The 15446-nt window shown below is 43.2% G+C and overlaps 1 protein-coding gene across 5 annotated transcripts; it reads left to right on the forward strand.

Moving 5' to 3' along the window:
- The first annotated feature begins 2201 nt into the window (after nucleotides 1-2201).
- On the forward strand, nucleotides 2202-15446 carry si:ch211-286b5.4 (afadin- and alpha-actinin-binding protein). Of its 5 annotated transcripts, none has more exons than XM_054779345.1 (13): nucleotides 2202-2580; nucleotides 2705-2744; nucleotides 4619-4713; nucleotides 4770-4838; nucleotides 4906-5020; nucleotides 5086-5164; nucleotides 5252-5372; nucleotides 7831-7984; nucleotides 8082-8185; nucleotides 11952-12113; nucleotides 12181-12292; nucleotides 14152-14314; nucleotides 15319-15446. In XM_054779345.1, exons 1-13 carry the CDS (start codon nucleotides 2443-2445, stop codon nucleotides 15410-15412), a joined length of 1446 nt encoding a protein of 481 aa, XP_054635320.1. In that variant the 5' UTR covers nucleotides 2202-2442; the 3' UTR covers nucleotides 15413-15446. The 5 variants fall into 5 exon arrangements, with proteins under 5 accessions (XP_054635320.1, XP_054635321.1, XP_054635323.1 ...); XM_054779346.1 differs by having other exon boundaries at nucleotides 7849-7984; XM_054779348.1 differs by lacking the exon at nucleotides 15319-15446 and adding an exon at nucleotides 15104-15289.

The following is a 15446-nucleotide window of genomic DNA, read 5'->3' on the forward strand; positions in this document are numbered from 1 at the left end:
AATTTGATAGAAATGAAAATGATCACCCTATAGAGGGGGGAAATCAAAGACACCCCAAAAATGAAAGTGAAAAAATGATGCAGCAGACTGGTCCATTTTGCTAAAATGTCATTGTAGCAACTCAAAATGATTCTCAGTAGTTTGTGTGGCCCCCACGTGCTTGTACGCATGCCTGACAACGTCGGGGCATGCTCCTAATGAGACTACGGATGGTGTCCTGGGGGATCTCCTCCCAGATCTGGACCAGGGCATCACTGCGGTACCTGGACGCATGGAGGAGATTCCAGGAGACAGGTAGTTACTCCAGGAGAGCTGGACAGGGCCGTAGAAGGTCCTTCAACCCTCAGCAGGATCGGTATCTGCTCCTTTGTGCAAGGAGGAACAGGATGAGCACTGCCAGAGCCCTACAAAATGACCTCCAGCGGGCCACTGGTGTGAATGTTTCTGACCAAACAATCAGAAACAGGCTCCATGAGGGTGGCCTGAGGGCCCGACGTCCTGTAGTGGGCCCTGTGCTCACTGCCCAGCACCGTAGAGCTCGATTGGCATTTGCCATAGACCACCAGAATTGGCAACTACACCACTGGTGCCCTGTGCTCTTCCCTGATGAGAGCAAGTTCAACCTGAGCACATGCGACAGACGTGAAAGGGTCTGGAGATGCCGTGGAGAACGTTATGCTGCCTGCAACATCATTCAGCATGACCGCTTTGGTGGTGGGTCAGTGATGGTCTGGGGAGGCATATCCCTGGAAGGACGCACAGACCTCTACAGGTTAGATAACGGCACCCTGACTGCTATTAGGTATCGGGATGAAATCCTCGAACCTATTGTCAGAACCTACGCTGGTGCAGTGGGACCTGGGTTCCTCCTGGTCCACGACAATGCCCGACCTCATGTGGCTAGTGTATGCAGGTAGTTCCTGGAGGATGAAGGAATTGATACCATTGGCTGGCCCCCACGTTCACCTGACCTAAACCCAATAGAACACCTCTGGGACATTATGTTTAGGTCCATCTGGTGCCTCCAGGTTGCTCCTCAGACTGTCCAGGAGCAGATCTGGATCTGGGAGGAGATCCCCCAGGACACCATCCGTAGTCTCATTAGGAGCATGCCCCGACGTTGTCAGGCATGCGTACAAGCACGTGGGGGCCACACAAACTACTGAGAATCATTTTGAGTTGCTACAATGACATTTTAGCAAAATGGACCAGTCTGCTGCATCATTTTTTCACTTTCATTTTTGGGGTGTCTTTGATTTCCCCCCTCTATAGGGTGATCATTTTCATTTCTATCAAATGATGTGGCATCATTTTGTTACTAATACATCACCCACTTATTATCAGGAAAGATATTCAAGATCATTTTTCCCCCAGTTTAGATCTGATGTGTTTTCGAAGTGTTCCTCTAATCTTTTTGAGCAGTGTATATATATATATATATATATGCCAGCCTGTGAGACTGTGCGAGTGTACGTTGGTAAACCTCACTCCCTCTGCCTCAAAAGCTGTGCTGAACACGCGGCCGACAGTCCGGGCATTGCGAAACAGGGCGGGTTACATATACTATGGCAAAAACTATGGCAGTTATTTGGTAAATAACTCAACAGCTTGCAAAGGCATGCTTATGTTCAGGAATCCCGGACATCAAAAATGAGAAGTTATCCATACATCCATTTTCTATACCGCTTCTCCTCATTAGGGTCGCGGGGGTATGGTGGAGCCTATCCCAGCTGATTTCGGGCGACAGGCGGACTGGTCGCCAGCCAATCGCAACGTATAATTTACTTCGAAGTCCTCTTGAGACATTTGCCATTAGACGTGCAATTCCCCACCAACACGCTAGGGGCAGTGTTTTCCTGAGCGTGAGTAAGCGCACTGCTCGTCTTTGACTAGCTATGTAGCTTCCGGTGTAGTAGTCAACGATGGCGACTTTACTGTAGCGACGTCCACATAAAACTAACCTCATTATATAAGTATTCATATTTGTGGACTTATTCACTTAGATGCTCCTCAACTTGCCCCTTGTTTCTTTTGTTACGGCAGTCTTTTTGGCGCTGCGAGAGGGCCGAACCGGAAGTGATGTGCAAAGAAAAACAGACCAATCACAGCTCTGCGGTCCGCGCCGCGGTTGAGGCGGTGCAGAACGTCATTACGTTTATTAAGCACGATAGTTTAACATATGCAAGCTATGCTGTGGTAACTTTTCACCACTTTTCACTGTGGCCTTAAAAGTGTTTATTTTGTTCATAGAATAAAAAAAACGAGATGCGACCGCACTTTGGATATCGCTGATGCACAGTATTGTGTAGCTGTACTAGTACAAACTGTCTGCCTAATACGCTTTGATCTTTTTCTATAAAAATGTATGTCTAATGTTATGTGTAACTACATGAAGGCTAACACCGGCAACAACTCCCAACTATGTTGGATGTGTCTTGATACATGCAAAGTTTACAGAATTACTTTGGCACTAATATGGTAGCTGTTTGTGTTTTTTTCCATTGGAGCGCTTGGATGCCAATTAACATAATTGCTAACGCCTTGGAGGCCCCGCCCACCTGTGGAGGTCACACTGCTCACGTAAGGCAACACGTCTGAAGTGATGCCATTTTACTGTACTAATGGCTGCAATTTTTGTAGTAGCAATTTAGTATTTTATGCTAGAAACATGACTTTAACTTGCTTGCTACAATGTGACTTCCAGATGGCGTCGAGGTTTTCCCAAAAACAGAAGGAGTTTCCAGGTAACGACACCCATTACTAATTTGAATGATTAGAAGTACATAAATACTTGTCAGCACCACAAAGTGGCAGCTATCTTGCTGAAAAAGGAAAAGGATGCAGGGGCCATTTTCATGTTTTTCATTTTGCAAAAAGGCTTTAAAAAATATATACTTTTTGCTCCAAATTTCACAACTTCATTCTATTACGGTTTAGAAAAATGAATAAATCATGCTGATTCCTTGTTGAATATATAGCTTGTACATATTTTTTTGCCTAAATGAAGCATTTTCAAGCATAAAAATGGCTAAATGAAATAAAATACAAATATACAGCATTCAGAAAATGCATTCAAAGAGGTTGTGATGATATATTTAGTCTACGCTGGTCGTCACACAAACACCAGACTTGATTGCAGGAACGGGCTTTTATTGTAGGTTTGAATGACCTCACAGCAGGCACAACAATCCCTGATTAAAAAATTCCTGCTAAAATGACAGGCTACTGTTGCGTTCGTAAACAGGTTTTCTATGCTCTAACTTTGAAAATATTCCTTTTATAGATAAGGAAATCCATTCATCAGGATTGTGTCTGGAAACGATTCACTACAGTAAAGGAGGGATTACTGTTTTTAGAGTGCAAAGCTTTGTGTTCATAGTTTTTTAGTAGGGGCGAACGGGAATTTTCGGGGCACTATGACGTTATACAGATAAATCCGATAACATTAAAAAATAGCTTTGATAATCCTAAAAAAGGCTCCAGTGAGGTGAGAGCAAATCAAGTACTTCTTTTTTCTTCTGCCTGTGACGTTAACGGCCTGTCCTAACTTTCCCTGAGCTCACTTGTAACCAACATTTACTTGAAGAGGAAGGACGTTCTCCCAGATGCTCCGTGGAGGGGAACCTTTAGCCACCTGAAACGCCAGCGCCCCCGCGGTGTTTGAAAAGTGCAAAAGTTTGCCAGAGATCGCCGTGGCATCACACTGGCTGCTCGGAGCGTGTGTCCGAATACAGTTCACCTCATGGTGCACCTTGTTCCTCCCGCTCTATACTCTGGTTCTCCTGATAGTCGTGATGTGGTAGTAGTCCTGTCATGATATCCACATGTACAGTTGATCAAATCCTAATTTATCACCTCCAGGTGTATTGATTTGGGGCGGGGGGAAGATATCGTGCATCTCTAGTTCTTAGTGTTCTGCCATCATCCATTCATCTATCTTCTGATGCTTATCCGAGGTTGGGTAGTCGGGGCAGAAGCCTAAGCAGGGAAGCTCTGACTTCCTCTCCCCAGCCACTTTGTCCAGCTCCTCCCGGCGGATCCCTAGACGTTCCCAGGCCAGTTGAGACATTGTCTCGCCAATGTGTCCTCGGTCTTTCCCGACGCCTCCTACCGGACGGATGTGCCCTGAACACCTCCCCATGGAGGTGTATGGGAGCCATTTTGTCCTTTCGGTCACCACCCAAACCTCGTGACCATAGATGAGTAGGAACGTAGATCCACCATTAAATTGAGAGCTTTGCTTTTCGGCTCGGCTCCCTCTTCACCACAACGGACCGATGCCTAGTCTGCAGACGGCGCACCCATCTGCCTGTCTATCTCGCGTTCCATCCTTCCCTCACTCGTGAGCAAACACCCCGAGGTACTTCAACTCCTCCACTTGGGGCAGGCCGTTATTCTTACAATAAAAACATCCTGTGTCTGCTATCCAGGTCCGCACCATTCGTTTCCCTTTTTGCCAGTTCCGCGCCTCTCCAATCTTGCAGATATTGTCATTTTTTTTAGTTGTTGTTCTGTTAATTTGTGAATGTGCAAACAGCCAAAAACATAACCGCCATTGCCCATGCAAAAGTAATACGCTAATGCAAAGTCGCTGCTGTCATGAATTGTCCTTTTTCAGACTCCTACCTGCAGAGGGAGGCCAGCCCCTTAAGTAAGATCCCTCATCAAAGCGCTGCTTCGTTGGAGTACAGTGAACATGCCGACTCCCTTCGAGTGAGTCAAAGTACAAGCGCAGGACGTAGATCGGTCAGTAAAGTCTTGTCCTGCAGGAACAACTGAAAGAGATGGATGAGCATGCGGTCAGACTTCAGGACATGCTCAAGTGTGAACGCGCCAAAGTAAGACGCACCTTTTGAGGACGTCGTCCTACCCGGGCGCTCACTCTGCCGATCGTGATCTCGCCAGAGCACCCGTTTGCAGCTGAGGTGTAATCAGCAGGAAGCGGAGCTCAAACGCAGAGAGCAGCAAAGCCACAGGATGAAAGAGCGGCTGACTGACAGACACAAGGACAGAGGCCACTGTGAGAGGATCAGTCTGATTGCCGTGGCAAATATTACTGATATCACGATACCATTTTCTCCCCAGCCATTGAGGTGTTAAACTTTCCACTGGTGGGTGGAGGCAGAAGGGCGAAGCCAATCAAGTCACCCTGGTCTACAGCCAAGTAAAGTCGCTCGCTCGGCGTGTTTTACACGGTAAAGTAAAAATAAAAGTTGTCTTTTGAAACCCTCCCATTTTTTATGTTTGTTAGGCAGGAGGAAGCAGCGCTGCGTCTGATGCTGGAGCGCAGAGAAGCAGAGCTGCGGGAGGCCATGAAGCTGCGGCACAGCATCACCACCTTACTTCACGCCCTCAGGGTAGACATGGAGCAGGTGAGCAAACGAAAGGAGACGCGTCTCCACCTGAAAAGCATACAGAGTTGAACTTTCTCAAGCCAAGAAGATAATGTTCATATCAGCATACACTCAACTAAAAACACTCATGGGGAAGTTATTGAAGCAGTTCAAAGCAGCAGTGATAAAAGGTATGACGGACTATTAGGGCCACACTGGGGGAAAAGGTGGAAATTTACCAGAATAAAGTGGTATGTTAGGTGTCACACCTGTCAGAGGGAAAATAGAGCACAGCTCTTCAGGAGGGAAGGAAACTATCCTCTCGCTTCAGGCAAGCTTTTATTTAGAACGTGCTAGCAAAACAGAGCGGTTGAGCACAAACAGGTTAGCATCATCTCACTTCCGCCTTCCTTACCCCGCCCCCTCCACGTAAGTCCCCCCTTTTCACAGCTGTCTCTGACATGTGGCCCTAATACTAATTTAAAAAAAAGGAAATAAGTACAGATGGATTATTTTTAACGTATCTTTGCCACACTGGCTTCCAAGGCACACTGTCTCAGTCATCCCTCGTTTATCGCGGTTCATTGGTCCCAGACCCTACTGCGGTAAGTGAATTTCCTCAAAATAGGATTCAATATTAATCAAAGACATATTTTTGTAGTTGGAGCATCGAAAACCTGTTTTTGACCTTCTAAATACGGGTTTTAACTCTGTAGACATGAAGTAATGCCCCTAACTCGGCCGCTGCTTTTAAGCATAGCAACATCTGAGCAAACTAGTTGGCCTCGAGTTTCAGTTATTTATGTTCAAATGAAATAAACACCCAATGATTTCTTGTTCTAGTTCTAGTTCTCCTCCCATTCAGTGTGGAAGTGGTACACTTTTTGGCTTCTTTGGCTGTTCTAGAAAGCCGAAAACTTTTACACAAAATCCCTCGCCACTTCGTGCTTCAAATTTTGCGGCTTCACTCATCACGGTTTTTGAAAAATATATGATAAATTATTGCCTTTTTATGGTTTAGTTACATAATTAACTAAAATACAAATATAAGGCATTCAGAAGGCGCATGCAAAAACTTGGGTGCAGTATTCTACACTGGTCAGTAGGTGTCAGTAATGTTACTGTAATGACACACAAGCACCAGACTTAATCTTCGGAACAACAGGCTTATATCGCACGTTTGTTATCTCACAACCGGCACAACACGGGGTTCCCTACTGTTACTGCCATAACCCACACCAAGCTAAAACAACACTGAACCCCCAACGTTACTTCCTGTCCGCCCCACGTCAGTCCCCGAGCACCGCAACACATTTATTGCAACGCACGCGAGTGCTGGTCTTAAATGGCTTATGTGTAGTATAGAGTGTGAGGGACTATATTTCATGTCTATAGGGTCGTCAACAGGCTGCACGGTGGCGTAGTGGTTTAGCATGTCGGCCACACAGTCAGAAGATCTGGAAGATGTGGGTTTCTGTGTGGATTTTGCATGTGTTCCCTGTGCATGTGTGGGTTTTCTCTGGATACTCCGGTTTCCTCCCACATTCCAAAAACATGCATGTTAGGTTATTTGGAGGTTCTAAAAAAAATTGTCCATGGGTGTGAGTGAATAGAAGAATAGAATAGAACTTTGTCTGTTCTATAGAACAGAAATTTGTCTTCCAACATGGCTTATAAAAATATATATATATATATAATATAAAAAAATACAAGAATAACAGTGCGACCGAGCGCTGTTCAAGATAGTTACTGCAACTGGAATAAAGGATTTCTTGTAGGTGGTTTTTGTTGTGATTGTTTTTATGTGCCCTGCGATTGGCTGGCGACCACCCGCCTCTCACCCAAAGTCAGCTGGGATAGGCTCCAGCATACCACTCCAACCCTAGTGAAGACAAGCGGCATAGAAAATGGATGGATGGAAGGTCGCAAACAGGTTTTCTATGCTCTATGAACATATTCTATTCATGGATAAGAGGGAAGAGGGGCAGCGAGATCAACACTGACACCACCTTGGTATTTTGCTATGAGTTATTTATTGAATTCAGTAGTGTTTCTCACCTTCTTTACCCAAATGTCGGCACTTGCAGGTTGGTGTGTTATTTTGCAGCCATACTTGATTTAAAAATAATAACATTTTAAATTAAAATAAACCACCAAAAAAACAAAGTCACACTTTATTTGCATAGCACATTTGAAAACAACCAGGGTTGACCAAAGTGCTGCACAAGCCACATAGGCAATTAAACAAATAAGCAGCAAATCAATAAATATGCTACAACACAGACAGCGAATATTAAGTATAAAATATACTAAATAAAATCTGTGTGCTCTTTCAGTCTTTGTTGAATGGCAGTGGGGGGGGGGGGGGGGGGTTAGGTAGGTCTGTAGGTTTTCAGCAGGGTTTGTGCATCTCAGACTGTTCCAGAGTTTTGGCTCTGCTGTCTGGCTGTCATGTTCATGCTGATATTCCAGTTTTATTTTTTTACTTTATTTTTAGACCTTGTCAAACTTGCAGGATGCCGAGGGTGAATTGCCAGATGACGACAAAAGGTTAACTCAAGCTGAAGCGGCGCTTGGTGATCATGTGACGGGAGGTGTGGTTGAAAGGTGGAAACGGGTGCAGAGGAAGCTGGCTGACCTTCGGAGTGAAGGTTAGGACACAAACAGTAATAAGCTAGCGGGTCAAGTTGATTCTTCTTGACGTTTTTTCTAAGAAAGTTTCCGATCGTCTTCTTTGCTCGTGTGCAGGCCACATTGACGTTGGGACTGATCACGACAAACTCTTGTCTCAGCTGCACACAGAACTGAAAGAGAGCCAACAAATTGTCAGACTACAACAGCAAATGCTGCAGGTACACCGTTTTTTTTTTTTATTCTATAAACTTACTCCCAAATTCCAAATCAAAATATTGTCATTTAGAGCAGAGATGCTCAAATGCTCTCAACCTGGGACCCACATTTCCCAGTGGTATTTCAGTCAATTAATAAATCAGCTCTATTTCATGGTTGGCTATGGATTATTAGTCCAAAAATATGCACATTGAAGCAAGTTTTACATGCATCTGGCTTAAGTTGAGCATTTTCAACAATAAAATGGCTAAATAATCTACAAATTATAATGCATATATAATATGTATATGTGCATGGCTCAGATCAACGGTACCCAAGTGTTACTTTAAAATTTCAATCTTGTGGATAGACCTCGGTAATGTTATGAACACAAACTTCAAACATTGCAAAACACACACCCAACATACCAGAGCTGGAGACATCTTCCATTTCCCATAGCAACCCTCCCAAGTTCACTCTTTCTTAAATGTAAAGTACATAACTCGGTGTCCACTCGGTGTTAGACTTTTGTTCAAATCTTATTTTATTCTTTTATACACAAAAAATCACTTTAGTTGCAGAGTTGAGTAATTATTCCATGAATATATACCATTGTAATCATCATGGGGTTTGTTTTTCCATGGAATTATGTTCTTCAAAATTTTCATCGGCAGGCGGACACGAAGGTTATGTACGTTTCACTAATGATTACACGACAGTTATTTTTTTTTACACTGAGAATATTTGAATAAAACACATTAGAAACCAATTTCAGACATCATTCTTTAATTCTAAGTAGAAATCATGAGAAAATTATCAGAGAAAATATTGTTAATTTCACAACAAAAGTAGACATGCTTTACATGTAACATTTCAATGTCCAAATATAGACACGTGCTAGCGCAAAATAAAAACATGAACAGGCTTAATTTATGGTTTGGTAAGCTTCCTCACTCTATAAACGTCAGAGTGATAGGGATAGTACACATTGTTAGAACAACAATTTCAAATACTACTCAAGTGAAGTTGAAGACAGCAAAGGGTACCCTTGATCTGAGCCATGCACATATAATAATACATAATAGTATTATATGTATATAATACATATAACTAGAAATGGCTAAACAAAAATACAAATATAAGGTATTAATAGAGTACAAATACAGTACATGTTGTGGTGATACGTAGTATTCTACACTGGTCACTAGGTGTCAGCAATGTTACATTGATGGGACAAAGCCACAAGAGGAAGTACTTTTCTAATGTGGCTCCCAATGCTAATCACTGAATGCTAAACTACTGGACGGTGTCATGGCTGACTGCATGAAGCCATTGGTAGGCCATCTTGCTTCACCCAAAAAAGCACACACGCATACACATACATGTATCTTCATTCACTACATTTATTATGGTTCGGTATAAAAATTAACACGAATTAACGAAAATTCCATTGAAACAGAGTAAATTTACTAGACCCAAATCTCAAAATGTCCCTCCAGTTTAAGGTTTTTCCTACCTCTATGGTGTGAAATTACAATGCATAACTCAATTTCAGTGTTCACAAGGTATTTGTTATGATAAGGTTCTACGTAGTATCAAAGTTAAATGCTAGCATACCTTGAGAAGATGATCAGGAAAGTCAAATATTGGTGGAAGTGCATTTTGTCGTAATCTAACAGTCTGGCCGGTCCTGTCTAAGCTCTCCTCGGTGAAATGACTTGACCAGAGTTGCTTTCTGGCTGCAGGAATCCACCTGTCTCTCCGCATATTTACTACGCATTGCTTTAGAAGTTGAGCACTGCAGTGTGGGAATCTAAAGGAGAATAAGGGTTCATTTACAACTACTTAGATGAAAAGATGCTTACAGATTTAAAGTATCTATTTTTTTAAACTATTTTTATTATTGATAAGCATTTACCTACCTGTGAAATGTAAGTCCCTTCTCGCGATTTTCACGAGTATCACGATTTGTGCAATTAATCGCAGCACAAGACGCCATCTCGAACTGCTCTTAGTTCTTAGGCTTTCTTGTTTTGGGTGAAACATGGCGACTTCTATACTTCTTGTCCAATGCGCAGCAAGCGATCGGGGCCATTCCAGTTATAGAGTTCAGTGGTGCTGATGTGCGAGTCTATATGAGGTCTTCTTTATGTCGCAAATGGCTTATTTTCTGTCTTTTAGGTCCTAAAGAGATTTTCTAACTGTGATAAAGTGATGATTACTGTAATACAACTCCAGTAATTACATGTCCAAAGTGCATTTTAGAGACATTTTATTAAGGAAATGAAAAGGGAAATTATTTAATAATTAAAAAATGCACATATTTGTACAAAATATAAAGTATCAGGAATAGTAATAACAAAATGAATCTAAAATTGCATTGAAGACCACAAAACAGATATTTCACTAACTGTGCATGATTATATACCACGGAGGTACAGTAGATGACTACCTACAATTTGAGCAATATTTTAAAGTCAGACATTTGTTCTGTATTAGACATTTTTGTGTAAATTTTGACGTGTGAGACCCATCCAAAATGACCTACTTTTGGATCCCGACCCAGCCATTGAGAATCACAGTTCGCAAAAAAAAAAAAATACAAATTGTCAAAACACATCAAAAAAAGATTAACTGTTGTATTTTTTTATTATTTGCATTTCCATTTTTCAACGCCCCAACCCTAATTTTTAATCACAGTTTCAGGTAGTCTGATTTTTCCAGAGTTGTATAACGCAGTGTGGAACCTCACACACTCACGAGTCAGCATTCACAGCCCGGTGAATGAAAACACCTCATTCACTCATGAACTGTTTGCAAAAATTTTGCCCGTTTACATACACTGCCCCATTTTTGTACAATATTGCACGTAACAAAGTAGTCCGTTTGCACTGTAATCTAGTGCCGTTGCTGACTCACTATCTGTGGATTTTTTTTATTGGGTGTGACGACCGTGGGAAGTTGCAAATGACAGCAATTTGATGAAAAAGGCGAACACTACTAAATTCAATCTCACCAGGACGTACGGACAGTATGAACAGTAAGTTCCATCCATGCATCGCTGATAATTACTTCATAGTTTTCTGCATGTAAAAGTAGAATTATTCTCCTATAAAATGTATATTAATATTTTTGGGCATCTGGAACGGATTAATTGGATTTACATTTCCTTTTGGGAAAAATTGCCTCAGTTTCTATACGTTTTTGTTTTTTGTCTGACACTTAGGAACACATTTAATGACAAAAACAGACGTCACTATCCGTGTTAATACAGGTACGCATGTGCAAAAAAAAAAGTTTAAAAAATATTCTCTGAATGTTTTTTTTTTTCATGAAGCGTTTGAAACGCACCGTGACACGCCAAAGTTTTTGTTTGGCTGCGTTAGCGTTAGCTTCGACAGTCATGGATCATCTTGCATATCGTTCATTAGTGGCGAGCACCGATACATTTGATGCTTCTATCAGTGTATGTGTGGCAAATGTAGGGCTTAAACCTGGATTATGTTGCGAGTGGCAACATTGGCAACAATGGCAATTAAAGAGAGAAGGGTTTCAGAACTTAATCTAATCGAATAAGCCACTTTTATTGCAAATTGTGACCCAAAATTGGAGGAGAACGTCACGCTAGCAGAAGTGTTTGGAAGGGGAGGAGCAAGCCGTGTGTCCAAAATGGACATTTTTATGGGCCTATCAATTACTCATGGATTTTCTCCATTCTCTGATAGGTCTACTGTAATCTATTGTGTGCAATCCAATGACAAACATGATTGTTTGGTATTTTCTTTGCAGGACAGTCTTATATCACACCTTCCCTCCGAGTTGGCCGATTCTTACTACTTAGAAGAGTGGGAGCGTCTTCGAGTGCGTTGGGCAGAGCTTCAACATCAGAAGCGGACTTTCAAGAGGGAGAGGCAGTCCTTCACAGATGCCGCCATACGCTTAAGTCGTGAAGTGAGTTTTAAATGTGGTCAAGTTTACATTTGTCTGTCAATATTTTTTTTCATTTTTTTGTCAACAGCGTCTTGACTTTGAGCATCAGAGGGCGTCTCTCTTGAAGCAGCAATATTTGTGTGGCTCAGCTTTGTGCACTCAGGAAGTACACGGCAACAAACATGACGGCACGCTTCACAGTGAGTACACGCTTTGCTTTTGAAGTCCATCCAGTCATATTCTTCCACTTATCTGAGGTCGGGTCGTGGGGGCAGCAGCAGAAGCCCAGACTTCCCTCTTTCCAGCTGCTTCCCCCCCCAGCTCCTCCTAGTGTATCCTAAGGCGTTCACAGGCCAGCTGAGAGACATAGTCTCTCCGTGTCCTGGGTCTTCCCTGAAGCCTCCTACAGGTCGGACGTGCCCTCCGTCCAGGAGGCATCCTCAGCAGATGCCCGAGCCACCTCAACTGGCTCCTCTCCATGTGAAGGAGCAGCGGCTCTACTCTGAGCCCCTCCCGGATGACCGAGCGCCTCACCCTATATCTTAGGGTGAGTCCAGCCACCCTACAGAGGAAACTCATTTCGGCAGCTTGTACTTGAGATTTTTGTCCTTTTTGGTCACTACCAAAAGCGCAGGACCATAGGTGAGGGTAGGAACGTAGACTGACCAGTAAATTGAGAGCTTTGCCTTTCAGCTCAGCTCCCTCTTCACCACTACAAACCAATGCAGAGTCCGCATCACTGCAGATGCCGCACCAGTCCGCCTGTCCATGCGCTCCGTCCTTCCCTCACTTCAACAAGACCACGAGGTACTTGAACCTTCTCCAATTGGGGTAGGATCTCATCCCTCGGAGACGGCACCCCACCCTTTTCCGGGTGAGAACCATGGACTTGAAAGTGCTCATTCTCAGTCCAGCTGCTTCACACTCTGCAGCAAACTGATGCAGTGAGAGCAGACGACCGCGATCAACTAGCCCATGGACACTTCTCTCCAGAACCCCGAACTAGACTTTACCAGAGAGGCTGAGGAGTGTGACCCCCTGATAGTAGATAGCCACCCTCCAGGCCCCCTTCTTAAAAAGGTCCAGAGGCGCCTACTCTGATGCTCATGCTATGCTGCAGAGTCATGTCAACCAAGACAGCCCCGCACCAACTTCGGGTGGATCTTATCCACCCCCAGGGTCCTGCCACCAAGGAGCTTTTTGACCACCTCAGCAACCTCAGCCCCAGAGATGGGAGTCCCCAGGCACCGCTTCCTCATTGAAGACATGTCTGTGGGATTGAGGTCTTCAAAGTATTCCTTCCACCGGTCCACAACATCTCGAGTCGAGGTCAGCAGCACACCATTGTCACCATACACCGTGTTGAAGGTGTATGGTTTCCCCCTCCTGAGACGGTGGATGGTGGACTAGAATCTCTTCGAAGCAGTCTTGAAGTTGTTTTCCATGGTTCCCCAAACTCCTCTCTCGTCCGAGTTTTTGCCTAGGCTACTGCCAAAGCCGCAACCTGCTTGGCCTGTCGGTGCCCGTCTGCTGCTTCCAGAGTCCAATCGGCCAAAAAGGCCCGATGGGACTCCTTCAGGTTGATGACATCCCTCCACCAACAGGCTCTGGGATTACCGCCACGACAGGCACCGACCACCTTACGGCCACAGCTCAGATCAGCGAGACAATGGATGAACGGAACATGGTCCATTTGGACTCAGTGTCCACTGCCTCCCTTGGAACTTTTAAAGTACTCTACATAAAAAGTATCATGTTGCATGGTAATAATGACAATAAACCATAATACAGAAGCATGAATGGCTGATTTATCATTTATAAATGAATCAAAGCAAGAAGCAAATTGTCTCGTTCAGTGGTACCGTCAAGTTCTTTTGGACTTAAGCCAGCCTGCGCTTGAAAAGCCTGAGGATCATAGAGGACCAAACGGGTACTGCACCTATTAGCGGGTCATCCAACCTGAGGTCACACCTTTTTACAGCTAAAGCACATTTATTCTGAAAGCGCCACATTGTTGGACTTCCCTGCATGTTTTGACAACTTGGATTTGGTTTCTCAGGGGTGGGGCCTGCTGGCTTATCTGGATGTGTGCCCATTTCTCCATCTTCCACCGAGTCCAGCCTTGAGACCTGTGATCTCGCTTCAGGCGTCCGTCATGGAAGAGTTGCAACACCCAGGACTCCTCAGCTCTATGCTGCCCTCGGGCTGTCATACCAGTGCAGGTAGCATCTTTCATTGGATTGCTGAGTGTATTTCATGCAAGTAGAAACACAAACACCGGATTTGAAAAAGACACACCACATCAGTGCAGTGAAACCTGCTTACTGTAACTTGCCCGGTCCACAGTGTTATTACTCATAAGTCAACGTCAACATAAAATTCATGAACCAACAATATTTGGTTTTATATGAAAGCCTGTTTTTGGCGCTGAAAGAAAAAAATCACAATGCTTGACAAAGTCAAAATTGTGAGATGAAAAGTCAAAATTCTAACATAGAAAAGTCAGAATTATGAGTCATAACTGAGATTGGAAAGTCAATTAAGAGATAAAGTTGATATTGAGATTAAAAAGTCAAAATTACAAGGTAAAGGGTCGAAATTTAGTCATTTTGCAATAGGAAAGTCCTAATTATGTGAAAGTCATAACTGAGATAGGAAAGTCAATTATGAGATAAAAAGTCGAAATGATGATAAGTCGATTATGAGATACAAAGTTGAAATCGAGTCTAAATTATGAGATAAAAAGTCATAATTTTGCGGTAGGAAAGTCGAGTCATAACTGAAATAAGAAAGTCAATTGTGAGATGAAAAGTCGAAATTATGTGAAACTGCGCATGTGCCTCCTTCATTGGAGCCGTCGTCACATGGCACGGTTTATCAACTAATTTACATTTTATCTCATTTAGACTTTTTATCATAATAATCTCATTGACTCTCATAATTATGACTTTTGAACTCATTTTGACTTTATGATTTACCATTTGGGACAAGTGTTGTTTTTTTAATTTCAGGGGAGGAAACGGGCTTGTGTAGTTTTGAACAACAAACAAAAATCTTTTCAATTGTTCTCCTGTCTCTGGACAAAGTAAACGCATAAGCAATGGCTGGTTTCCATTTCGGTGAAGTGGATATTAGCCAGTTGTTAGTGACAATCGGTAGCATCATAACTTATCAATAGAGGGAGTAAGACGAAGGAAGGTTAGTGTAAAATTTGTGGTGTTGTCAGTGCCAAAGATGGACAACAACAGTCAGAGGGAGGTGAAGATGGGACGGCAACGCTGAACCCGAGTCAAGCTCCACCTCTGGACTGCTCATTTTAAATGCTGATTTTATATTCCCATAATAAAATTTTCC

This window comes from Dunckerocampus dactyliophorus, chromosome 6 (genome assembly GCF_027744805.1).
Source record: "Dunckerocampus dactyliophorus isolate RoL2022-P2 chromosome 6, RoL_Ddac_1.1, whole genome shotgun sequence".
NCBI lineage: Eukaryota > Metazoa > Chordata > Actinopteri > Syngnathiformes > Syngnathidae > Dunckerocampus > Dunckerocampus dactyliophorus.

What these genes read in the sequence shown, in the direction of transcription:
- si:ch211-286b5.4 (XM_054779345.1), top strand. Translation starts at nt 2,443, where the DNA reads ATGCAAAGTTTACAGAATTACTTTGGCACTAATATGGTAGCTGTTTGT. An exon ending in AACATGCCGACTCCCTTCGA is followed by an intron (nt 4,714 to 4,769) that starts GTGAGTCAAAGT and finishes CTTGTCCTGCAG; the next exon opens with GAACAACTGAAAGAGATGGA. An exon ending in GGGCTGTCATACCAGTGCAG is followed by an intron (nt 14,315 to 15,318) that starts GTAGCATCTTTC and finishes TGGTGTTGTCAG; the next exon opens with TGCCAAAGATGGACAACAAC.